Below are 26745 nucleotides of genomic sequence, written 5' to 3'. Positions count from 1 at the left end.
GTTTCGGCGCAGCATCGACTGATTTGAGGGTGGTATCAAGGTTTTCGAGTTTTTCGGCTAGTTTATTTACAGTGGCAGATAGAGAAACAATAACCGACCGGTCTTGACGTTGTTTGAAGCAAGGAGAACAGTACCAGCAGGTAGTCGTCAAGGTCTGTAGAAGCTGATATTGCCCATCAGAGACGTTTACGCATTCTGGGTGAAACCAGCAGTCACAGTCCTCGCACTGCAAACCAGCTGCCTGTACTGCAATTTCGCATGATCCACATTTCGCTCGAAGTCTCGTAGAGGTGGAACCAGTTCTGTTTCGTCCTCTGCCACTCATGATACCTTCTATCTTAAACTATTTAATAAGTTTATCACAACAATTAGGCTAAGACGCTTTTGAAAATCAGGGTTGTGCTGTGCCATCTGGCAGAATGGCACATTGGCATGGTCTTTTTTGCCTCAAAAGTGCAGGGAGATTCTCTAGGCATTCAAACCTGAATGCCCTTATAAAGCAGAGATTATCTTCTACTGACATTCCGTCTGTTTTAGAACCAGGACACCTCTATAGGACCGATCAGAAGCGACCAGACGGTTTGACGCTCGTTCCTCGGGCTGTTCGTAAGCAGCTCTTGTGGGATGTAACGATAGTAGACTCCTTAGCTCCTTGTAGGATTAATGCAGGGTCTGTTTGTAACCCTGGTACGGATGCCGCTGAAGCGGAAGAGCGAAAAAATGACAAGTATAAAGATCTTTTAGATGATGGATATCATTTTCAACCACTAGCTTTTGAAATTCAGGGCGCGGCCGGCCCCAGCACTGAATTTTTTTTGAGCAAGCTTTGTAAGAACCTAAGCATATGCACTGAGGAACCCAGAGCAGGCAGCTTTTTAAAATAGAGAATCTCCCTGGCAATACAGATTGAGAACGCCTCATGCGTACTCGGAACAATAGGTGACAAAATAACTTTCGACGAAATTTTTTTATTTGTAACACCTGTATTTTATATTTTCTCGGGTCGAGTTGCGTGTTCTTATTGAAAAAACGTAACCCGTATCGATTTTAATTGTAAAGGACATAAACACTTGTCATCTTCTTTTATCATTATCACTTCCATATCTAGAAAATTCCAAGGAAATTGACTGGAATACGTGATGAAGGGACTCCTGACTGTAACCTCGGTTACTATGATACTTTTGAAAATATAAGATAAAAAAAAACTGTGCTAATAGGTTTGAGTTTTTTGTTCAGACCGCTGAAAGTGGTGATGAACTTTTTATTCGGGTATTTTTAGTTTTTTTCAGCCAAACTATAAAATTCGTTTGGCTGATAGCCGAAAAGCCGTAACACAATTGTTAGCCCTTAAACAGGCCAAAAATCAACTGGATAGGTCGAAACGGCGAAAAAAGCATATAATCAAGGTATCTGACGTCAGCCAGTCGTCAATAGGGACGTTTTTTTATCTTCCGTCCTGTGTAATTTATGAGCGACTGTTACAACTTTCTGACCTGATTTTATTATTATTTGAGAAGTGACGAATTGATTTAGTGGTTTTTAGGCCCTCTTTTGCAATTCCACGTCTGATGTTAACCTTTTTAGAAAACATGTTCAATGATGACCTGGACGATGCTTATCCGTCGACTGGATCTCAAAAAATAGATAGCGGCAGCTCTCATAAATATTCTGAGAAAGGTGGCCATAGAGATCGCAATGACCGAAACAACCGAGATAGGGGGGAGCGGGACAGAGAAGGAGGAAACGTTTATCAAGCATCCACGCAGATACCTGAACCTGTCAAAAATTTCCTCCTTGTGTTTCAGCATGCGCTGCAAGAACACAACATTTATCAAATTCAGAACATTTACGAAACAGGTCAGCAAATCAAATAGATTTTCGTAACACAAGAAACTAATTTCAATTATATTATAGACTGGAAGTGGGTCGTCAAGTTTGTAATTTCATGTGAGCTTGTTAATAAGAATGAAAAGTTAACTAACGCGGACTATAGTTAATGCGTCGATTCGAGATAACTGATTTACCAAGCAAAGCTCAAATTGCTAAAATTATAGCCAAGTTATTTTAGGGTTTGACAGAATGACTGAGCAATATTTCAAAACTCGACCTTGGCCTGCTGTTGATGATGTGCAAGATCTCGTTGGAAACGATCAGGTAAGTGAATTTGTTTTTGCTGCAATTCAAGTAAAAACAATGTTTAGCAAGCCACAGTATTGTACTGTTATCTATCTGACACTGAACTTTTTGCCATAGGCAGCTTTGAACAGCTATAAGCACTCTTCAATGGTATTTTTACCCTTGCGATAATTTCAGCTTGTAATTATCTAAGTCACAACTTTCCAACCTAAAGCTCAAATGAAAGTGTTACTTTAGGTGGCTTTTTTAAATCGGTAGGTTGCGGTAGCAGTATAGTATCATATGTGCTTTGACATTTGATTAGTAAAAAGTTAACACAGCTGATGATATTTAATTCATAAAATTTGCTAGGTGAGACTCAAATTTGCTAGGTCGCAGATTGGAATCTGACACATAGCAGAGTTTTCGCTAATTCAAGGCTCATTTCTACCTTTTCTCATTTCTTTCGATAGAGCTGCTATTTGGCCGTGTGCTCGTGTTTTTGAAGCGCAGCTTCGCCTCTGTGTCAATTTAGTGTCAGGGAGTTTTTATTTTTTAGAAAACTTTTTTTTCGGCTCAATTTGTGTCTGTTCAAAGATTGTTGGCTTAAAACACGTAGTAAAATTTAAATTCAAAATGACTAAATTCAAAAACACCGAATACAAAACAAACAACAAATGTGGGATGAACCATTGAGGATTGAAAAGAGAGGGGGAATGCACTAACAGCAAAGGAACAAAGGAGCACCAGAATTGGGAAGGCAAAAAAGTAATAAACTGCACAAGACTAGATGGCCCGACTGACAATCATAGTGGCGTTTCCTCTCATGAGGCACACTGAGAGGCTCTGGAGAAGGCGAACTGGGGCAACACGAGCGTCACGTGAACAAGAACGTCTGGCATCAGCGAGGATAGCAACTGACTTGAGGGTTTTGATAGCTAAAGCGGACCAACCCCCGAGCGTTTCGACTGCTAACGGGAAAAAACTGATTCCTTGTTCCTCACAGTTTTTCTCGTGTTTCGAAAATTTGCGGTCCTCAGCAACTTCCAGGGACGCCCCGGGGGTCTCCGCCGCACGAGAGAGAAGAGATAACTGCAGCGGGGATGTCACGGTGACGTCGAAAGCAGCTGGGCGACCAGTGCTTCAAGTAGGGACAAAAATATCGCCGGGTTTGGACCGTTCTCCAGGGATGAGGTTCCGTTGCTCCTTGATGGGGGCTAAAGAGGCAGCCGTGGTAGCATTGAAAATAATGTCCCGTAGTCTGTCGTGACGGGAGATCCGGCCACCACTCCCCCCACAAGCGACAGCGTGGTCCCCGAGGACGTCCAGAATGCCAGACGGACACGCGGGGCACCTACGAGCAGACGCGAACACAGGAAGACCAAGGCGGTATCTGACAGCAGCTTGGAACTCAGCAGGAAGCAGGTGCAGGCCAAGACCTTTAATGGGGACTGCGGTAAGCCAAGCGCCGGCGTAAGGCAGAGAGAGCGACTGAAGACGAGCTTGCTCGCGGGAATCGGGAAGAGACGAGAAGAAAGCGTTGTAGGTGGCCTTATCGAGTTTCTCTTGGAAAGCTTCTTGAGTAAAACCGGGAGTGTTAACGCTTCCAGACTGTTCACGGAAGTCGTTAGAGGCACGCATGAACTCCGGCGTATCAGTGATGTCGCGTTCGGTAAGAAACGAGACCAAATGAGCTGACTGACACGAAGACCCTAGGAAGGCAGGGATGTGTTGGTCGCGAGCTTGCCGGACGCCAAGTCCGCCATCTTTGATAGGCAGGGAAGACTGGGACCAGGCAAGATCAGGAACAGGTGACCCAACTATGACAGAAAGAGCATCGCGGAGGAGTTCATCAAAAACTTGCAGGGAAGCTGCGACAGGCTGAGAGGGCGGCTGAGTGCGAAGAGAGTACGTCAGCTTGGGAGCAGCAAGGCAAGTGCGAGTGATGCCAAGTGAGAGCTGGGGGTCATCAAGAAGAGGTAACTTTTCAAGACATTTGGTGGCTTTCGAGATGCGTTTCTCCAGGACTTTAACTGAGAACTCAGTATCACCAATGGGGGCGCCAAGAAGCTCGAAGCCATTAGACGCTGCTCTCGGGATAGAAACGGGGATGGACGAGAACTCCACAGGGGCCCACAACTCACACTTACTGTGCTTGACTTTGAGGCCGAGATGCAAGCCGTTGGAAGTGATGAATTCGAGAGCCTTGAGCAAGGAGACTTCGTCGCCGGCACAAATACCATCATCAACGTACCAGCAGTTGAGGGTGAGACCGGGGACTTCCGACTTGAGAGATTCGACAAGAGAGTGCAGGGTGACCGCGAAAATGAGAGGCCCTAGCGGATCCCCCTGTTGAACTCCTTTCTCGCTGTTGAGAATGACATCCTCGAACAGCAGACGACTGTGGTGACCGTAGGTAAACTCAACAAAGGCGGAGAGACCGGGAAGACGGTTGCGAACTTGAAGGAGGATCTCGGTGCGGTCTAGCGTGTTGATCTCGGTTCTCAAAATCCACTGTTAAGACGCCTTGGTGACCATGTTCCGAGCACTTTTTGACTGTCATTTTAGTAGCGTGGACGATGGCTTCCGAGCCACCGCTGGTAGCGACTCCAAGCTGGCGAGGACACAGAAAATCACGAGCTTCAGCGTTGGCGGCTTTAGCAAGGCATTTAGCAGTGAGCCTTCGGAGCACTTCGCCGACCGCAATAGGCCGGACACCACCCTTGGGTTTAGCGGTGGCAAAGAGATTCGCACTGCACAGCCACGGAGAGAGACTAGAAGGGGCTTGCCCGGCAGCGAGGATGTTAACAACTCTGTTGAGAGACTCTAACGTTCTGGCAGCAGTCTGAGGAGTGGGGCACTCAACGGCGTGAACAAAGTGCTCAGGAAACCAGCGCGAAGGACCGGCAGCAGTGCCGCTCGGGAAACTTTTGAGAGACTTATGAACGTATTCAGATTCGAATTGGTAGGCAAGAGGGGATTCATCCCGGCCAGAAAAGACAGGAGGGTCAGCGGAAGGATGAAGACTGCGAAGGTCCTTAAGCGACTCGTCACTTTTGGACACGAGGCCATCAGAACACAGGGCTTTAGCTGCTCTGCCGAACTGACCGAGGCCTGCTAGCTCTTTGGCTCTGCGGACATTAAAGTCAGGAGAAGGTTTGCTGTTTTTCTTCGTTCGCTCTTTAGGTCTTTTGGTAGCGTTAGACCAGAGGTCCGAAATATTGCCCTCCTTCCAGGACTTGATTCTTTGGCGAATGTCTCTGCAGTTATTAGCGGCGTGAGACTTGCCTCCGCGGCGAGGAGCTTTCAAGATACATTTGGGGAGCATGAGCAACCGAGTCCAGTTTTTCAGATTGTCTGGAGCGGTGGCGCAGTTGTCAAGGGCGTGACCAACAACCTCAGACCACTCGTTACGAAGAGAAATCGGAACGAACCGGACAGTGTCAACTCTGGAAGACATGACGTCAGAAAGATCCGGCACAGCGCTTTCGGCGAGCTCGGCCGAGATCGTCATACTTGACATCGCTTGAGAGAGGCCAGAGCTAACAGGAGCATCCCGAGAAGGAGAACTCGTTAAGGCGACAGAGATAGGACTGGAGACAGGAGACGCGAGAAGGCAAATAGGACCGCGAGAATTCCGGCCTATCGGAACGTAACCATCGGGGAGCCGGAAAATTTGATCAAGGTTGACCCAGGAGTCAGAGCTTTTATTCCAACCACGAAAGTGAGCAAAGAAGCGATCGTTGTCAACTTTGAGGATAGAAGCATCATAGATACCGGAGGTTAGGTCCGAGATGGCAACAGACGACCCGACTAAGATCTCCGCGGCGTTAACAAATCTGGACAACTGAGTAGGGTCGACAGACGGACCAGGATTACTTTCAATATCACCAGCGCATAAAAGAAGGAGCATAGAAATATTATAAAACGACAACTTTGAGTTGAGTTTAAACTTGCGTGACCGCAGTTCTTGTCGTGATTGTGGATCAGGTTTCTCGCGAGCCAGCAGCAGCATGTGTGTAGATCCAACAGGGCTGTGACCGTTCTGCACACGGTTGAAAGCTAAAACCAGAAACACTGTCGAAAAGAAAGAGGCAAACAATTGCATGCCTAACGTAGGAGGGGTCTCACCCAGACGTAGAGATAACGAAGGCAGAAGGGGAGAGCCAGAGTCAAGATCGGGCTATGGGTTCCACTCCAGGAGACCAGAAATCCAGTGCGGGGTCCAGACCAGGTCGTGGATGGCACGCTACCTGAAAACCAGTGGTCCACTTCGGGCAGGTCAGGAAGTGTGCAACGTCCAGCCAGGTGATCACCAGCACATACCCATCTCAAACTATTTAATAAGTTTATCACAACATCGTAGGCTTAGTTGTCTTATCTTGGTTTTTCCTTTTTCTGTAATCAACTTTCATTGAAGTTACTAGTGCAGTGTTGTTTTATGTAGTTTCAGGGGGACTTGAAAAATTAACTTTTCCATAATAAAATCATATTTTTTCGGCTGAACTTGTCTGCTCTAAGGTTTTCAGGTTTGCTTTCTTCTGGGGCTTATTTAGTATTAATCGAATCTGACCAGATGTTTTTTTAAAATCTGGAATTGTTTTTTCCAAAGAAATGCCGGCCTGTAATTGATCTCCTTAGGATTAGTCGGCTTAGTTGCCTCATCGTAGAATTAATATTTTTACACGCAATTTTCAATTAAGTTGCTAAAAGTCTTTCAAATTACTTCTGCTTTTTTTAGTTTTGCTGGCATTGACTTCTGATTTTTTTTGCTGTTTTTGTTTTTATTTCGCTGAAAAACTACTTTCGGCTGTAAAGATTTCGGTCTATCATTTTATGGGCTTGGTGACCTAATTTGGGGTCATTTAAGCCATCAAACGTGCTTTCTGTTTGTCCGACATTCAGTCTTCTCTAGAACCAGTCGGCTTCTCACGTGATGACGGAAAGAGACCAGACACGTGATGACGGAAAGAGACCAGACTGTATCACCCTCTCTCCGTGGAAAAACGGCGTCTGCCTGATCTGGGACTTCGTGCGTCAACCGCCTTGCCATGTCTAATGTTGCCCAAGGAACCTTCTCAGGTCCGACAATAGCGGACAAAGCAGAAGAAGCAAACGAATTAAGTACGAGAGCCTGGCCAGAAACTACATTTTCCAGCCTATTGCAGTCGAACATCTCGGTGGACTCGGAACCGGCACCGACGACTTCCTGAAACAGCTTTGCCGCAAAGTTATCGCGGAAACCGATGACAAAAGAGCCGGGACTTCCCTCAGACAGCGGCTGTCGTTAGCCGTCCAGATTGGCAATGTAGCCATTGTGAGAGAGTCGATAGAGCGTGCCAAAGAAGCAACCGTCCCAGACCTCTGAACAACCCCATTGTCAATAATGATTTCATTCTCGAACTCATTCTTACCTAATTCCGCGGCCACATCAACGCCAGACTTCTTGATCATTCCAGACTTTTTAACATTCCCTGCCATTTGAAATGACATTTTAGTCTTTTGGTGATTAACCATTTTTGATTTAATTGCATGACACACTTGTGCGTTATGTTAGTGTTTTTTTTCTTTTAATTAATTTTTTCTTTTTATGATTGAAATCTTTGGTTCAAGTCTTTGTGATTATGCAGATTTTTTTAAAAAAGTTAATATGATTGCATTCGAATTAAAATTAACCCATTTTTAAGGGAAGCATACGTTTTATGCTTCATTCCGGATTGCACAAAATGCTGAAGTTCTTAGAATAGAATTGATAGTTCAAAGTTTTCCATAAAGTTGCCGCTTGTTGATTATTTTTTGAATTTCCATGAATCGCTGTCGATTGTGTTTCAAGAGGTATTTTCTGCAAAGAGAAAATGATTTGTTTTGAATTTTTTTTCTTCAATTTTTTGGGCTGAGTGGCTTTCTTTTCCCGTCTGCTAGCTTGCACTGCTATTTTCATGTTGCTTCGCTTCCGTGTCATATGTCTGGAATCTTTGCCTAAATGAAGCTTACCGAGACTTACAAAAGTTTAAATTTTGGCAGAACTAGTTTTTTTTTCCTTCATTTTTTCCATTTTCAATTAATGTTTTTTGTGTTTGTGTTGTAGCGCAATAGATGCAAAGCTCTGCTTCGCCTCTGCGTGATCTATTTTTGGAATTTCGGAACATTTAGTGCTACGTGTATGCTTGCAAAACAGCCGGGAGCTGTTGGCATAAAGAAAATGTAAAGGTTTTTTTTTACCATTTTCAATGTAAAAGTTTTTTTATCATTTTTTTATCAACCAAATTTTTTAAATATAAATTCGAGTTTTTTATGCTTTATATTATATTCTAGATTTTGTCAATAATATTCTAAAGTGTTTATTTCCTTTTTTATGTTTGCTTGTTCCAGCGTCTTTTTGCTGTTTTTGTTTTGCTGTTTTTGTTTTTATTTCGCTGAAAAACTACTTTCGGCTGTAAAGATTTCGGCCTATCATTTTATGGGCTTGGTGACCTAATTTGGGGTCATTTAAGCCATCAAACGTGCTTTCTGTTTGTCCGACATTCAGTCTTCTCTAGAACCAGTCGGCTTCTCACGTGATGACGGAAAGAGACCAGACTGTATCACCCTCTCTCCGTGGAAAAACGGCGTCTGCCTGATCTGGGACTTCGTGCGTCAACCGCCTTGCCATGTCTAATGTTGCCCAAGGAACCTTCTCAGGTCCGACAATAGCGGACAAAGCAGAAGAAGCAAACGAATTAAGTACGAGAGCCTGGCCAGAAACTACATTTTCCAGCCTATTGCAGTCGAACATCTCGGTGGACTCGGAACCGGCACCGACGACTTCCTGAAACAGCTTTGCCGCGAAGTTATCGCGGAAACCGATGACAAAAGAGCCGGGACTTCCCTCAGACAGCGGCTGTCGTTAGCCGTCCAGATTGGCAATGTAGCCATTGTGAGAGAGTCGATAGAGCGTGCCAAAGAAGCAACCGTCCCAGACCTCTGAACAACCCCATTGTCAATAATGATTTCATTCTCGAACTCATTCTTACCTAATTCCGCGGCCACATCAACGCCAGACTTCTTGATCATTCCAGACTTTTTAACATTCCCTGCCATTTGAAATGACATTTTAGTCTTTTGGTGATTAACCATTTTTGATTTAATTGCATGACACACTTGTGCGTTATGTTAGTGTTTTTTTCTTTTAATTGATTTTTTCTTTATATGATTGAAATCTTTGGTTCAAGTCTTTGTGATTATGCAATTGTTTTTAAGAGTTAATATGATTGCATTCGAATTAAAATTAACCCATTAACCCGTTTTATGCTTCATTCCGGATTGCACAAAATGCTGAAGTTCTTAGAATAGAATTGATAGTTCAAAGTTTTCCATAAAGTTGCCGCTTGTTGATTATTTTTTGAATTTCCATGAATCGCTGTCGATTGTGTTTCAAGAGGTGTTTTCTGCAAAGAGAAAATGATTTGTTTTGAATTTTTTTTTCAATTTTTTGGGCTGAGTGGCTTTCTTTTCCTGTCTGCTAGCTTACACTGCTATTTTCATGTTGCTTCGCTTCCGTGTCATATGTCTGGAATCTTTGCCTAAATGAAGCTTACCGAGACTTACAAAAGTTTAAATTTTGGCAGAACTAGTTTTTTTTCCTTCATTTTTTCCATTTTCAATTAATGTTTTTTATGTTTGTGTTGTAGCGCAATAGATGCAAAGCTCTGCTTCGCCTCTGCGTGATCTTTTTTTGGAATTTCGGAACATTTAGTGCTACGTGTATGCTTGCAAAACAGCCGGGAGCTGTTGGCATAAAGAAAATGTAAAGGTTTTTTTTACCATTTTCAAGGTAAAAGTTTTTTTATCATTTTTTTATCAATCAAATTTTTAAAATATAAATTCGAGTTTTTTATGCTTTATATTATATTCTAGATTTTGTCAATAATATTCTAAAGTGTTTATTTCCTTTTTTATGTTTGCTTGTTCCAGCGTCTTTTTGCTGTTTTTGTTTTGCTGTTTTTGTTTTTATTTCGCTGAAAAACTACTTTCGGCTGTAAAGATTTCGGCCTATCATTTTATGGGCTTGGTGACCTAATTTGGGGTCATTTAAGCCATCAAACGTGCTTTCTGTTTGTCCGACATTCAGTCTTCTCTAGAACCAGTCGGCTTCTCACGTGATGACGGAAAGAGACCAGACACGTGATGACGGAAAGAGACCAGACTGTATCACCCTCTCTCCGTGGAAAAACGGCGTCTGCCTGATCTGGGACTTCGTGCGTCAACCGCCTTGCCATGTCTAATGTTGCCCAAGGAACTTTCTCAGGTCCGACAATAGCGGACAAAGCAGAAGAAGCAAACGAATTAAGTACGAGAGCCTGGCCAGAAACTACATTTTCCAGCCTATTGCAGTCGAACATCTCGGTGGACTCGGAACCGGCACCGACGACTTCCTGAAACAGCTTTGCCGCGAAGTTATCGCGGAAACCGATGACAAAAGAGCCGGGACTTCCCTCAGACAGCGGCTGTCGTTAGCCGTCCAGATTGGCAATGTAGCCATTGTGAGAGAGTCGATAGAGCGTGCCAAAGAAGCAACCGTCCCAGACCTCTGAACAACCCCATTGTCAATAATGATTTCATTCTCGAACTCATTCTTACCTAATTCCGCGGCCACATCAACGCCAGACTTCTTGATCATTCCAGACTTTTTAACATTCCCTGCCATTTGAAATGACATTTTAGTCTTTTGGTGATAAACCATTTTTGATTTAATTGCATGACACACTTGTGCGTTATGTTAGTGTTTTTTTTCTTTTAATTGATTTTTTCTTTATTTGATTGAAATCTTTGGTTCAAGTCTTTGTGATTATGCAATTTTTTTTAAGAGTTAATATGATTGCATTCGAATTAAAATTAACCCATTTTTAAGGGAAGCATACGTTTTATGCTTCATTCCGGATTGCACAAAATGCTGAAGTTCTTAGAATAGAATTGATAGTTCAAAGTTTTCCATAAAGTTGCCGCTTGTTGATTATTTTTTGAATTTCCATGAATCGCTGTCGATTGTGTTTCAAGAGGTGTTTTCTGCAAAGAGAAAATGATTTGTTTTGAATTTTTTTTCTTCAGTTTTTTGGGCTGAGTGGCTTTCTTTTTCTGTCTGCTAGCTTGCACTGCTATTTTCATGTTGCTTCGCTTCCGTGTCATATGTCTGGAATCTTTGCCTAAATGAAGCTTACCGAGACTTACAAAAGTTTAAATTTTGGCAGAGCTAGTTTTTTTTCCTTCATTTTTTCCATTTTCAATTAATGTTTTTTATGTTTGTGTTGTAGCGCAATAGATGCAAAGCTCTGCTTCGCCTCTGCGTGATCTATTTTTGGAATTTCGGAACATTTAGTGCTACGTGTATGCTTGCAAAACAGCCGGGAGCTGTTGGCATAAAGAAAATGTAAAGGTTTTTTTTACCATTTTCAATGTAAAAGATTTTTTATCATTTTTTTATCAATCAAATTTTTAAAATATAAATTCGAGTTTTTTATGCTTTATATTATATTCTAGATTTTGTCAATAATATTCTAAAGTGTTTATTTCCTTTTTTATGTTTGCTTGTTCCAGCGTCTTTTTGCTGTTTTTGTTTTGCTGTTTTTGTTTTTATTTCGCTGAAAAACTACTTTCGGCTGTAAAGATTTCGGCCTATCATTTTATGGGCTTGGTGACCTAATTTGGGGTCATTTAAGCCATCAAACGTGCTTTCTGTTTGTCCGACATTCAGTCTTCTCTAGAACCAGTCGGCTTCTCACGTGATGACGGAAAGAGACCAGACTGTATCACCCTCTCTCCGTGGAAAAACGGCGTCTGCCTGATCTGGGACTTCGTGCGTCAACCGCCTTGCCATGTCTAATGTTGCCCAAGGAACCTTCTCAGGTCCGACAATAGCGGACAAAGCAGAAGAAGCAAACGAATTAAGTACGAGAGCCTGGCCAGAAACTACATTTTCCAGCCTATTGCAGTCGAACATCTCGGTGGACTCGGAACCGGCACCGACGACTTCCTGAAACAGCTTTGCCGCGAAGTTATCGCGGAAACCGATGACAAAAGAGCCGGGACTTCCCTCAGACAGCGGCTGTCGTTAGCCGTCCAGATTGGCAATGTAGCCATTGTGAGAGAGTCGATAGAGCGTGCCAAAGAAGCAACCGTCCCAGACCTCTGAACAACCCCATTGTCAATAATGATTTCATTCTCGAACTCATTCTTACCTAATTCCGCGGCCACATCAACGCCAGACTTCTTGATCATTCCAGACTTTTTAACATTCCCTGCCATTTGAAATGACATTTTAGTCTTTTGGTGATTAACCATTTTTGATTTAATTGCATGACACACTTGTGCGTTATGTTAGTGTTTTTTTTTCTTTTAATTAATTTTTTCTTTTTATGATTGAAATCTTTGGTTCAAGTCTTTGTGATTATGCAGATTTTTTTAAAAAAGTTAAAATGATTGCATTCGAATTAAAATTAACCCATTTTTAAGGGAAGCATACGTTTTATGCTTCATTCCGGATTGCACAAAATGCTGAAGTTCTTAGAATAGAATTGATAGTTCAAAGTTTTCCATAAAGTTGCCGCTTGTTGATTATTTTTTGAATTTCCATGAATCGCTGTCGATTGTGTTTCAAGAGGTGTTTTCTGCAAAGAGAAAATGATTTGTTTTGAATTTTTTTTCTTCAATTTTTTGGGCTGAGTGGCTTTCTTTTCCCGTCTGCTAGCTTGCACTGCTATTTTCATGTTGCTTCGCTTCCGTGTCATATGTCTGGAATCTTGGCCTAAATGAAGCTTACCGAGACTTACAAAAGTTTAAATTTTGGCAGAACTAGTTTTTTTTTCCTTCATTTTTTCCATTTTCAATTAATGTTTTTTGTGTTTGTGTTGTAGCGCAATAGATGCAAAGCTCTGCTTCGCCTCTGCGTGATCTATTTTTGGAATTTCGGAACATTTAGTGCTACGTGTATGCTTGCAAAACAGCCGGGAGCTGTTGGCATAAAGAAAATGTAAAGGTTTTTTTTACCATTTTCAATGTAAAAGTTTTTTTATCATTTTTTTTATCAACCAAATTTTTTAAATATAAATTCGAGTTTTTTATGCTTTATATTATATTCTAGATTTTGTCAATAATATTCTAAAGTGTTTATTTCCTTTTTTATGTTTGCTTGTTCCAGCGTCTTTTTGCTGTTTTTGTTTTGCTGTTTTTGTTTTTATTTCGCTGAAAAACTACTTTCGGCTGTAAAGATTTCGGCCTATCATTTTATGGGCTTGGTGACCTAATTTGGGGTCATTTAAGCCATCAAACGTGCTTTCTGTTTGTCCGACATTCAGTCTTCTCTAGAACCAGTCGGCTTCTCACGTGATGACGGAAAGAGACCAGACTGTATCACCCTCTCTCCGTGGAAAAACGGCCTCTGCCTGATCTGGGACTTCGTGCGTCAACCGCCTTGCCATGTCTAATGTTGCCCAAGGAACCTTCTCAGGTCCGACAATAGCGGACAAAGCAGAAGAAGCAAACGAATTAAGTACGAGAGCCTGGCCAGAAACTACATTTTCCAGCCTATTGCAGTCGAACATCTCGGTGGACTCGGAACCGGCACCGACGACTTCCTGAAACAGCTTTGCCGCGAAGTTATCGCGGAAACCGATGACAAAAGAGCCGGGACTTCCCTCAGACAGCGGCTGTCGTTAGCCGTCCAGATTGGCAATGTAGCCATTGTGAGAGAGTCGATAGAGCGTGCCAAAGAAGCAACCGTCCCAGACCTCTGAACAACCCCATTGTCAATAATGATTTCATTCTCGAACTCATTCTTACCTAATTCCGCGGCCACATCAACGCCAGACTTCTTGATCATTCCAGACTTTTTAACATTCCCTGCCATTTGAAATGACATTTTAGTCTTTTGGTGATTAACCATTTTTGATTTAATTGCATGACACACTTGTGCGTTATGTTAGTGTTTTTTTTCTTTTAATTGATTTTTTCTTTATATGATTGAAATCTTTGGTTCAAGTCTTTGTGATTATGCAATTGTTTTTAAGAGTTAATATGATTGCATTCGAATTAAAATTAACCCATTTTTAAGGGAAGCATACGTTTTATGCTTCATTCCGGATTGCGCAAAATGCTGAAGTTCTTAGAATAGAATTGATAGTTCAAAGTTTTCCATAAAGTTGCCGCTTGTTGATTATTTTTTGAATTTTCATGAATCGCTGTCGATTGTGTTTCAAGAGGTGTTTTCTGCAAAGAGAAAATGATTTGTTTTGAATTTTTTTTTTCAATTTTTTGGGCTGAGTGGCTTTCTTTTCCTGTCTGCTAGCTTGCACTGCTATTTTCATGTTGCTTCGCTTCCGTGTCATATGTCTGGAATATTTGCCTAAATGAAGCTTACCGAGACATACAAAAGTTTAAATTTTGGCAGAACTAGTTTTTTTTCCTTCATTTTTTCCATTTTCAATTAATGTTTTTTATGTTTGTGTTGTAGCGCAATAGATGCAAAGCTCTGCTTCGCCTCTGCGTGATCTTTTTTTGGAATTTCGGAACATTTAGTGCTACGTGTATGCTTGCAAAACAGCCGGGAGCTGTTGGCATAAAGAAAATGTAAAGGTTTTTTACCATTTTCAATGTAAAAGTTTTTTTATCATTTTTTTATCAATCAATTTTTTAAAATATAAATTCGAGTTTTTTATGCTTTATATTATATTCTAGATTTTGTCAATAATATTCTAAAGTGTTTATTTCCTTTTTTATGTTTGCTTGTTCCAGCGTCTTTTTGCTGTTTTTGTTTTGCTGTTTTTGTTTTTATTTCGCTGAAAAACTACTTTCGGCTGTAAAGATTTCGGCCTATCATTTTATGGGCTTGGTGACCTAATTTGGGGTCATTTAAGCCATCAAACGTGCTTTCTGTTTGTCCGACATTCAGTCTTCTCTAGAACCAGTCGGCTTCTCATGTGATGACGGAAAGAGACCAGACTGTATCACCCTCTCTCCGTGGAAAAACGGCGTCTGCCTGATCTGGGACTTCGTGCGTCAACCGCCTTGCCATGTCTAATGTTGCCCAAGGAACCTTCTCAGGTCCGACAATAGCGGACAAAGCAGAAGAAGCAAACGAATTAAGTACGAGAGCCTGGCCAGAAACTACATTTTCCAGCCTATTGCAGTCGAACATCTCGGTGGACTCGGAACCGGCACCGACGACTTCCTGAAACAGCTTTGCCGCGAAGTTATCGCGGAAACCGATGACAAAAGAGCCGGGACTTCCCTCAGACAGCGGCTGTCGTTAGCCGTCCAGATTGGCAATGTAGCCATTGTGAGAGAGTCGATAGAGCGTGCCAAAGAAGCAACCGTCCCAGACCTCTGAACAACCCCATTGTCAATAATGATTTCATTCTCGAACTCATTCTTACCTAATTCCGCGGCCACATCAACGCCAGACTTCTTGATCATTCCAGACTTTTTAACATTCCCTGCATTTGAAATGACATTTTAGTCTTTTGGTGATTAACCATTTTTGATTTAATTGCATGACACACTTGTGCGTTATGTTAGTGTTTTTTTTCTTTTAATTGATTTTTTCTTTATATGATTGAAATCTTTGGTTCAAGTCTTTGTGATTATGCAATTGTTTTTAAGAGTTAATATGATTGCATTCGAATTAAAATTAACCTATTTTTAAGGGAAGCATACGTTTTATGCTTCATTCCGGATTGCACAAAATGCTGAAGTTCTTAGAATAGAATTGATAGTTCAAAGTTTTCCATAAAGTTGCCGCTTGTTGATTATTTTTTGAATTTCCATGAATCGCTGTCGATTGTGTTTCAAGAGGTGTTTTCTGCAAAGAGAAAATGATTTGTTTTGAATTTTTTTTCTTCAATTTTTTGGGCTGAGTGGCTTTCTTTTTCTGTCTGCTAGCTTGCACTGCTATTTTCATGTTGCTTCGCTTCCGTGTCATATGTCTGGAATCTTTGCCTAAATGAAGCTTACCGAGACTTACAAAAGTTTAAATTTTGGCAGAACTAGTTTTTTTTTCCTTCATTTTTTCCATTTTCAATTAATGTTTTTTATGTTTGTGTTGTAGCGCAATAGATGCAAAGCTCTGCTTCGCCTCTGCGTGATCTGTTTTTGGAATTTCGGAACATTTAGTGCTACGTGTATGCTTGCAAAACAGCCGGGAGCTGTTGGCATAAAGAAAATGTAAAGGTTTTTTTACCATTTTCAATGTAAAAGTTTTTTTATCATTTTTTTATCAACCAAATTTTTAAAATATAAATTCGAGTTTTTTATGCTTTATATTATATTCTAGATTTTGTCAATAATATTCTAAAGTGTTTATTTCCTTTTTTATGTTTGCTTGTTCCAATGTCAGTGAAAACCCTGAGGACCTTTATAGGTCGAGATAATGTTTTTTTTTCAGAGAATTATGTTGTTCACACCAAAAGTGATTTTTGCACTTTGACTTTGATTTTTTTTAGCTATATTCAAAATCATGTGCTAAAAGGAAGGCAAATTGCGCTCTCTAATAACGAAACTGAGAAACCTAATAAAACAAACGGGGCTTAAAAAGTGCAACTATTGATCGTTTTCTTATTGGATGGTCCTTATTAGTGGTGACTCTTAATGAATGACTCTTATCGGTGGTCATCTTCAAATCTGTATTTTCATTGACTAACAGAATAAAGGTACCAACTGTCGAAGAATAGTCCTAAATAATTGTGTTTTTTGCTCGGAATAGTTGCGAACTTTTAACTAGCCGTTAACTAGACGATTTTTTGTAAACTATCTGAAAAGTACGCTGAAAGCATAATCAAAAAGATGTTTCACCAACGATCATTTTTCATAAAGACCTATGAGGGTGGAAAGTGGCCGATTTGGGATAATTCAAATGAGTATATTTGATCTATAAACGCGTGAGCGGCAAAGCAATCCAAATATGATCTAATTTCCTCATGAGCATGTATTATCAAAATGTATAGGCTTTGAATTTTTTTTTTTTAAAATTGATAAACGTAGTTCCGAATTGGTCGTCATGATGTTTTGCATTGGTCGTCATGATGTTTTTTTTTCGTTTTGTTTTCATGAAATAATCTTAATTTCTTCAGTCAATTTTTTTTTCGCGGTTTGACTTTTGATTTCTGAAGTTCAGTTCATTTTCTTTGTTGAAAGGAAGGCACTCTCCATAATCGAACAGCAAAAAGTGTAAAGGTTACGAAAAGTATGATCGACTTCTAGTTTCGAAAAGCGAATTCTCCGGTAAAAAATTTATCTATTGATCCAGTTTACTCAAATTGGGTTAGTTTGATCAAAAAAGTATCAGTGATACAGATTTTCGAAAGTTGAGTTTTTTTTTCAAAAAATGTCATTGTTTTCTGTTTAATGTGCTTTTTGACTCTTTTCCAACTTTCTGTTGGCCTTGTTTTCAAAAAATAATCAGTTTTTTTGTCTGTTTTACTGTATGTTGGCTTTGATTTCTTTTAAGTTCAGACCTCTGCTTAAAGGAAGTCAAGCTCCACTATCTGACAGCAAAAGTGTAAAGTTTATGAAAAACATGATTGTCTTTTAGTTTCGAAAATGAATTTGAATTTTCAGTTTCCAAGCGCAGTAAAAAAAGACTGCCCATTTATGCAGTTTTCAAATTGGTTAGATTTTAACAAAAAAAGTGTCAATCATAAATTGGTCTTGAGGTTCAGAGAGTCAGTCATAAATTGTTTGATTTTTGAAAAGTCTCAATCATTGATTGTTCTTCAACTTTATGGGCATATGTTTTTAATTTGAAATTCGAAAGTTGACCTTTTCAAAGAAAGTTATCGTTTTCTGTTTACAATCGTCATTGATTTGTTTCCAACTGTCTTTTGGCTATGTTTAAGAGGAATGAACGTGGTGAAGACTCTTATATAGGTCTTGGTGATTTTTTGTTCAATTTTTTTTTCAGGAAAAGCCTTAAAATGCTCGAATAACTACACATGCACATTCATACATATTAATGCATTGATGAATGTACTTAGATTATATGCATTTTTTGAGTTCGATTGAAATTCATCCGCTGAAAGTTAAGTAAACTGCGCTTTCCAAATACGAATATGCAAATGACACGAAAAACGTGAACGACTTCTAGTGCCGAAAGTGGAATTTAATTTTCAGATTTGCTAGCGGAATAAAAATTTTACCTATAGATCCAATTTTTCCACAGTGATTATGGTTATCTGAAAAGCACCAATAATAAATGTTTTTGAAGTTCAAAGAGATTTGAGGGCATATGTTTGTTTTCCTTAAAATTGAAAATAGAAGTTTTCAAAAAAACAAGTCAGTTTTTTTCTGTTTCCCTGCAATCATTACTTTTCCTACTGTCATTTGGCTATGTTTTATATTTTTTGAGACGAGTTTTTTTTCTAGAAAATTACCCTGATGAAATGAAAGTACGGGTTCAAATGAAGCCAAACTTTGTAAGAAGCTGTCCTACATCAGCGGCTAGGATTCTTTTTTACACAAAAAGCTATGGACTGAGAATTTTTAGTTTTGAAAATACCAGTTCTGATGTTAATGATTCAATCGAAATATGAGGTTGTTGAAATATTATTTGCCGAAGCGGCTACGCCCTTACATTTGTCGAAAAATTGTCTAGAAAACTATCCTGTCATTACTGAGATCAAGGGTTCAATCAAAAGAAAAAGTTGCGTGAACTTTTGCTGCCCAAGAATCTACGCTCTATATTTAGTAAAAACCGTTTTGGATTAAAGAAAGTCCATTGTTTGAAATTATGGAAGTTTTTTTGGAAACTTGTGGAATTTTCTTGAAAACCTTCCTCCCAAATGTGAGATTCTATCGAAATAACAGATTATGTGAATATTAATGGCTCAAAAGGCTACGTGCTATTTTTTTTTATTCATAAAAAGTCTTCCTGGGCTTGGGAAATATTCATTGAGGGTTTATTCAATTAAAGGGGCTAGAGGATTTTCCCTTGCTTTAGTGGTTACTCATAAGTTTAGCAAAGAGACCGTTCTGGAGTTAGGGAATGTATATTTTTTTGAGAAATAATGACTTCTTTCAAAAACAACGCTGCCAATTCTGAGATGGGATCAATCTAAAGAGCAGTGAATAGCATTTTCACATACTAAAATTATGCATTACACTTTTATCAAACAAGTATCTCCAAAACAGCTCTGAAAGCATCTGAAGTCTTCTTTTGCACTAGTTAGTTATGTGTAATATTTTTTGTTAATATGAGTGCGATGTGCAACTTAGCTTGTTTTAGGCATTAAAAAGGTAAAGTACGAATAATTTGCCTATAATTGCCGCATCGAGGTTTATTTAATGGCTCATTTTCTATGTTCTCATTTTTTTTATTTCTCGTCAAAATACTCCGGCCAAATACTTGAAAAATGGGAAGGAACTTCGTATTCGGATGTATTTCAATTTTTTCTTTTTGTATTCCACACAAAATCAGCTACCACTAATAATTGGAGAGAGTTGAGTGATATATCATTTCAAAGCCGTTTTAGTCGTGATTCGAACGGTTTTTTAAAATTTTCCAAAAACGTGCGCATTGTCAAGAAAAACCGGTATGAAATTTTGACTCTCAGTCTAATTTCGAGTGAGCGAGCGGGGCTAACAAATAATTATTTTAATAGCTTGAAACGTTATACTGCTTAGTTTAAGCCGTAAAAATTTAGTTTTACTCAACGAAAGTTAGCTTGTTAGAGTGTTTTGGCACCTTTTGGAAACAAAAAGCTTAAATTCAAAAAACTGTAAAAAAAAGTCTGTTTTCTACAAAAATTGTTTTCCAATTTGCTTATTAAGAGTAATGAACGTAGTGAAGACTCTTATATAGGTCTTGCTGATTCAAAGGTCTTGCTGATTCAAAGAGCTTAAAGAGCATCTATTTTTTCTTTGAAACTCGAAAGTTGAGATTTTTTCAACAAAGTCAGTGTTTTTTTTTAAATGTTATTTGCGTTCATTAATCTTTTCCAATCTTCGATTGGCTAAGTTTTTACTATGACTTACGATTATGCCTAGGCCCTTGTTTTTCGTTCAGATCCTTTCATCACATCACGCAGAAAAAACGAGTATAATTTCAAAAAAAAAGTTAGCAATCGGCTGTCCTTGTTTTGTAGTGTAATTGGAGAGGTGTTACAATTGTAATTCTTATTGGACGTATATTTTCACTTTCTCGTACTTCCCGAAAGAGTGGCTGCGCAAATACTTCATTAACGTTACCGCCATTACGGGTATAACTACTACTACACTAACTGTCCGTATTTTCGGCTGGTTTTTTTTCGGTTGATTTATATTTCGGCTGGTTGATATAGCACCGATCTTCTGTTCACGTGAACTTTCTTCTGTTTAGGTGTTCTTGATGCTGTACAGGGAACTTTACTATCGACATATTTATGCATCGGTTCCCCAGGGCCCTAACTTGAATCAGCGATTTGAGTCTTACTACAACTACTGCGCTCTCTTTAATATGATGCTTCAACCGGAGGACGAACCCATACGACTGGAGTTGCCTAATCTCTGGCTGTGGGACATCATTGACGAATTCATTTATCAGTTCCAACAGTTTGCGCATTTTAGGCGAGTATCATTTTTCAATCTGCGAATCGCTTTGTTCTACTCGCTTTTCAAGATTCAGTCGACTCTCCGTTAGAAAAAATTCTTCATTAGAATGACACCGTGTTTATAAAATAAACTTTTAATGATAAATCTTCTCGAATTGAAAGAACTTCAACGGATTTTTTAGCTGAATATTTTGCTGGGTATTTAGATCGAGATTGAGTAACAAGTCTAAAGAAGAGTTGGCAAAGTTGGACAAGAATCAGGGAGTGTGGAACATCCACAGTGTGTTGAATGTGATGTACTCTCTGATCGCGAAGAGTAGAATAAATGAGCAGCTGAGTGCATACAACAGTGGCATTGCGCAGGAGAGAATAGACGAGATCGCGGGCAAGTTCGGAGGACATCCTCTCTACAAGTTCCTCGGATTCTTTGCTCTCGTCGGTTTGTGCAGACTACAGTGTCTCATAGGAGATTACTATTTGGCTGTGACTGTAGTCGACAATATTCAGCTGCACAAGAAAGGTAAGATAATTGAAAGTCGTGAAGACTTCTATAGGTCGATATGATTTTTTTAAGTTTTAAAATTCGATTTTTTTTGCGGTTCGACCTGTGATTTCAATTTCAATTAATATCCTTTGTTAAAAGGACGGCAAACTCTATCAAACAGCACACGGAAGGCAATTTTCGCATTCTAACAGCATTCAGACTTGTTGAAAGGAAGGCAAACTCCACTATCGATCCCCAAACGTGTAAAGGTCACGAAGAACGTGACGATTTCTAATATCGAAATTCGATTCTAATTTTCCCAACGGAATAACAACTTAAACTATTTATCCAGTTCTCTCTAATTGAGTTAGTTTCATCAAAAAAGTTTCAATCATCAACTGTTCTTGAATTCAAAGGGCTTGCAAACCATATGTTTTTGTTTTAATACTAGTGCAGTTCAGAAAAATTAAACCCTGACAGAATTGAGAAGATTTTTTAATGGAAACATCTGAATTCTTGAGAGTTTTTGGAAAAAGTCTCATTAATTTCTTTCTGATTTTTTTTGTTGAGCACAGGGAGACTAAATTTGGTAAAAACTGCGCGAATGAGATGTAATTATATACGTGAAGTGGTCGGAACATAATTTTTTTTCTAGGTATGACGTGGTCTCCTGTTCCAAGCTGTCAGATCACCATGTATTACTACGTTGGATTTGCGTATCTCATGATGAGACGATACAGCGATTCAATCAAATGTTTCACGGACATACTGCTCTACATTCAGAGGACTAAGAATGTATTCCATGTCAGGTGGGAGAAGCTCAAATTTTTTAGTATAATATTTTTCCAGATTTTGCACGATTCTTAGTCGAGGAACAATGCACGATTTTTGTTGGGATTATATAAACTCCAGGTAGTTTCTCTGATGGGTAACAAAAGGTTTTGAAGACTTGCATTGACATTAAGCGAGAATTTTTTTGAGAAATGATAATGTGAAACATGGTGCAAGTTTTAACTATTATTTACCTTTGCGATAAACAAAGGTATTACAATTGCGTACTAGACTTTTTTCCCGTAAGCAACTTTGTCCACAGGACGCATTGAACTCCTGATGTACCTTGCTTCATAATGAATTCATATTTTTTAGTGTCTTTTGCACACTTAGCCTGGTGGTAACGAATACACCTGGGACTGCAAAGGTCCTGTGTGCGAATCTGACCAGGACCAGTTTTTTTTCAAACGGTATATATTCCGGATCAACAATATTTCGGCCTGATATTTGTCTGCTTATGTTTTGCCGGCTTAGTTGCCACATCTAAGAAACGTTTATTTTCGCTGTAAACAATTCTCACTGCAGTTTAAAATTCGGCCGAAGCGAAATTTGTTTTTCACGTTTTTGTGTGCGTGTGTGTATTCTGAACGGAAAGGGAGTTAAATATTTTTTAGATTTTTAGATTTTTTTCGGAATGAAGGGCTTCTGTCAGGTATTTTCGGCTTCGTTACTGCTTGATTATTATAAATTTAAATCGAATCAACCATCCGGTGCATCTGGCGTAGAGGTGAAATAACAGCTTTAAATGGCAAAGGCTTCCTGTTCGAATCCGGCCTGGCCCTTTTTTAAACAAGAATTTTTGTACTTCTTCGGGCTATTCTCCGTCTGTTTATTTTTGTCGACTTGATTCCCGTAGATCGATGGTTCAGCTTTATTCCAAGTTGCTGTAACCCTCATGCTTGAGACGGCAAAGGCTGGGAGTTCGATTCCTAATTGAGAGCTGTTTGTTTTGCAAATAGAAACTTTTGGCTAATGTAGATTATTGTCTGTCTGCTTTTTTGTCTCCTTAGTTCCGCAGAAAGGACTTTTTCTTGAAAGTTTGCTTTCTTTGAAGGATTCACCAAGCTTTTGTAGAGTTTCTAATGGTGCAGGCATTTTTGTTCCGGATTTTTTGGGCTTTTGTTGCAATTAAGAGTAATGAACGTAGTGAGTACTCTTATATAGGTCTCCTGAAATTTTTTTTTTGTTCACGCTCAATTTTGATTTTTCGCGGTTTGACTTGTGATTTCACTTCAAGTTCAGTGCATTTCATTGTAAAAAGGAAGGCAAATTTCTCTATCGAAAGGCAAAATGTCGAAAAACGTGATCGCCATCTAATTTCGAAAATGAAATTATTTATCAGATTTCCCAGCGAAGTATAAGTTTTACCTATTGATCCAGTTTTCCCAAATTGATCGACTTCGTGATTGACTTCTGAAAACGTGATCGACTTCTAATTTCGACAATGGAAATCAATTGTCAGATTTCCCAGCGAAGTAAAAGTTTTACCTATTGATCCAGTTTTCTCAAATTGGGTTAATTTTAACAAAAAAGTCCCTAATAAATTGTTCTACAATTTCAAAGAGCTGTAAGGTCTTCTATTTTTTTTTCGAAGTTTGAAGGTTTTTTTTAGTTTCCTTGCGCTCATTACTCTTTTCCAATTTTCAGTTGGCTATGTTTTTCTTAAGTTCAGATCATTTTCTTGTTTAAAGGAAAGCATACTCCAATATCGAAGAGCATAAGTGTCAGGGTAATGGACTGAAAAAACTATCCCTTGATTCAGTTTTCACAATTTGGTGTCATTTTAACCAAAAACGTGTCAATCATATATTGTTCTGGAAATTCAAAGAGCTGTAAATTTTAAGGTTTCATCTTAACCAAAAACGTGTCAATCATATATTGTTCTGGAAATTCAAAGAGCTCATTGGCTCTTTTCCATTTGTCTGCCGGCTATGTTTTTTCTGCAATTAGAATTTTCATGAATGTTTTGAAAAACCAATCATTTTGGTTTTTCGGTATCTTTGAGTTAGTTGAATTTTTTTTCCAAATGTCTGTTGGTTATGTTGTAAGCTAATTATATTCATGAATAATTTTTTAAAAAGCGTTAGATGTAATAGTAAATTGAATAGCATAATGAAAGATAAACGTCTCAGACGAAATTCCAAACTGTTTTACTCTGGATAATTTTTCAAATTACAGGTCCTATCAGCAGGACATGATTCAGAAGCAGACGGACCAGATGTACTACCTGCTGCAGATCTGTCTAGCTCTCCACCCGCAGACCATAGATGAGTCCGTGACCAGAAGCATGAATGACAAACTGGGCAGTGGGGATCGGATGCAGAAGTTACAGCGAGGAGGTACTGGTGGCCAGAATGCTGAGGAGGACTTTCTGGGCGAGATGGAACAACTGTTTTTGTTCGCATGTCCAAAGTTCATTTCACCTACTCTTCCCAACTTCAATGAGAAGAAGGACAATCACAAGGACATGTTGAACCTGCAGGCCAGGGTGAGAACTAAAGATGACATTCTACCTTGAGCGACCCGAAACCTTTTCTGATGCAACATGGCTGTTACTCTAATCATTATAAATCTGTGATCTCACCGTAAAAACAGCTAAACATTTTTGCCTAAGGTCATTGGAGAATTGTTTGTGCACCATAAGAGGGCGGCGTCGGCTGTAAGAGACAGTCAGTCTTATAACTTTTGACTGGTGTGGAATGGCTCAACTAGCTTCCTTTTAGGTGTTCATGGACGAGGTGCGCGAGCAGTCTAAGATCGCCGTAATCAGGAGTTTCCTCAAGCTCTATAGCAGTATATCCATCCAGAAGCTAGCAGGATTCATGAATCTCTCAGAGGCCGAACTGAGGACGCATCTTATGACATTCAAGCATAAAATGAAGAACTTGGTATGGAGTGGGGGAGCATCCAGTCTTGATGGCCAGTTCAAAATTGCCTCAGACATTGACTTCTACGTGGACGGAGACATGATTCACATTGCCGATACGAAAGTGGCTGCTAAATATGGCGAGTACTTCATCGCCCAGATCCAGAAGTGTGATGAGCTCAAGAAGAGAATCAAAGCTATCAACGTGCACCATTGACCTGTTTGGTGTATGACGTGCTATCAATAAATAATGAATGCTATGCTAGCTGAATGCATCACTGATTGTTGTTTTCGTATGTTGCTTTAAGGTGGAAATCGGCTTTGATAATTAATATATTGTTCGGAACTACCTTGCTTTTTTCAAATAGAATTTGTTGAATTGGTGATTCTATCCTGTTACACAAACGTGCGCTAGCGAGCGTAATGTTTTATTACGCATCTACTTTTTTATAACCCAACTCACAAAAAAGGTTTATTTAGTGGCAGTTTTGCTGCGTAGCCTTTACAATTTAATACAACCTGTTTGGTCGATATTATCTGACGATTCTCGAGCGACATGCCCCATATGCGAGGAGGTGAGATTTGTAATCTCACATCGTCGGTTCGATTTTGGAACATAGCAAAAGTTTTTTATATTTATAAAAGCTAGCTAGTGATGCTGAGTCATATTTCAAAGTTTACTCTTTCCAACCAATGTCGCAAATAAAAGTGCTGGCGGCGCTTTTGCACCAATAGAATTATATTTGAGCTGATGTCTCATTTTCTGTCAGGTAACTTGTCATGCTATTTCTGCCTTGTATCGGAAGTTGTACGAAACTCCGCCTTGCCTCTGTCAAACCATTGGGTCTGTGTTAACACTGGCGAAGCAAAGTGTATTAGTACGAAGTTTCTTTTTTTCCCAATCCAAGTTGCAAATAAAAGTGCTACTTTGATGGCACTTTTGAATCGGTAGGCTGCGGTAGCAGTAAAGTATTGTGCTGTGACATCTGATTAGTAAAAAGTTATCACAGCTGATGCATTTGTAATTCATCACATGAACCGATAAAAGTTATTTGTTTCCAACAGCAGTACAATGATGAAAATCTCGATTTCCAACTCAATGTATATAGCAAAATTTGGCTTTATGCTTTCCAATTGATTACATGCAAAATTGTGTCTTTTTGTATTTGGTGCTATTTTTGCTGCATCGAATTGGCAATTTTGTAGCATATGTAGCTGCGTTATCCGTGGATAGTTTTTGGGTATTTTAAGCATCCGTGCCTAAGTGGTTAGTGCGTGAGACTCAATTTTGCTAGGTCGCAGATTCGAATCCGACACGTAGCCGAGTTTTTGCTAATTCGAGGCTTACTTCTACTTTTTCTTATTCCACTTGATAGAGCTAATTTTTGGCCGTGTTCTCGCAAGTGTTTGCGATGCACAGCTTCGCCTCCGTAAATTTTGCTGTGTTATGTTAGACGCTTATTTTGATATAACCGAACCGACGCTTATTTTGATATAACCGAACCGAGGTGTACGTAATTAATTATCAAACCAGTCTGGTCAAAATCTTTTTTAAGGGTAACTTTTGTATCTAGGTTTCATAAAACAAAATTGAACATGTCAATGATGGTTAATTTCTAAGCATAGCATCCTGTCTTTGCTTTTAATTTAACCCAATTTGAGGGAAATTTGATGATTTCGCATGAAATCTTTTTAAACCAAATCTTCTTTTTAGATAGTTTAAATCAATCAGCACTTTTGCCGACAATAACCAAATTTTCCTCTTCTTGCTGCCTTTCTTCTGACGCATTTTCTTTCTGCACTTGTAAATTATACAATTTTATATACATTATTGAACTAATCATGATTACACTTGCGAAACTTGTGTATTAGTACAAACCTTCTTTTTTTTCCAACCT

At 39.3% G+C, this 26745-nt stretch overlaps 2 protein-coding genes across 2 annotated transcripts in view; one reads left to right on the top strand and one right to left on the bottom strand.

The window, feature by feature from the left end:
• Positions 1-367, bottom strand: part of LOC134844582 (UPF0193 protein EVG1 homolog) — a 260384-nt gene extending 260017 nt beyond the window's left edge. Inside the window, exon 1 of the mRNA XM_063861326.1 lies at positions 346-367. The gene's annotated coding sequence lies outside the window, so the exon portion shown is untranslated. The remainder of the gene's footprint in view (positions 1-345) is intronic.
• Positions 368-1587: 1220 nt separating this feature from the next.
• LOC134844160 (eukaryotic translation initiation factor 3 subunit L-like) lies at positions 1588-25196 on the top strand. The gene is made up of 7 exons (XM_063860707.1): positions 1588-1857; positions 2069-2154; positions 20456-20682; positions 20873-21186; positions 21806-21959; positions 24160-24469; positions 24705-25196. The coding sequence occupies exons 1-7, from the start codon at positions 1590-1592 to the stop codon at positions 25062-25064; spliced, it is 1719 nt and encodes a 572-aa protein (XP_063716777.1). The 5' UTR covers positions 1588-1589; the 3' UTR covers positions 25065-25196.
• Positions 25197-26745: the final 1549 nt, after the last annotated feature.

Source organism: Symsagittifera roscoffensis, chromosome 4, assembly GCF_963678635.1.
Source record: "Symsagittifera roscoffensis chromosome 4, txSymRosc1.1, whole genome shotgun sequence".
NCBI lineage: Eukaryota > Metazoa > Xenacoelomorpha > Acoela > Convolutidae > Symsagittifera > Symsagittifera roscoffensis.
This window is presented reverse-complemented; position numbering and strand designations above follow the sequence as displayed.

Excerpts from the sequence above, each read along its gene's own strand:
- LOC134844160 (XM_063860707.1), top strand. The coding sequence starts at position 1,590 with ATGTTCAATGATGACCTGGACGATGCTTATCCGTCGACTGGATCTCAA. Across the intron at positions 20,683-20,872 it reads CAACAGTTTGCGCATTTTAG|ATCGAGATTGAGTAACAAGT; the intron begins GCGAGTATCATT and ends CTGGGTATTTAG. Across the intron at positions 21,187-21,805 it reads TATTCAGCTGCACAAGAAAG|GTATGACGTGGTCTCCTGTT; the intron begins GTAAGATAATTG and ends TTTTTTTTCTAG.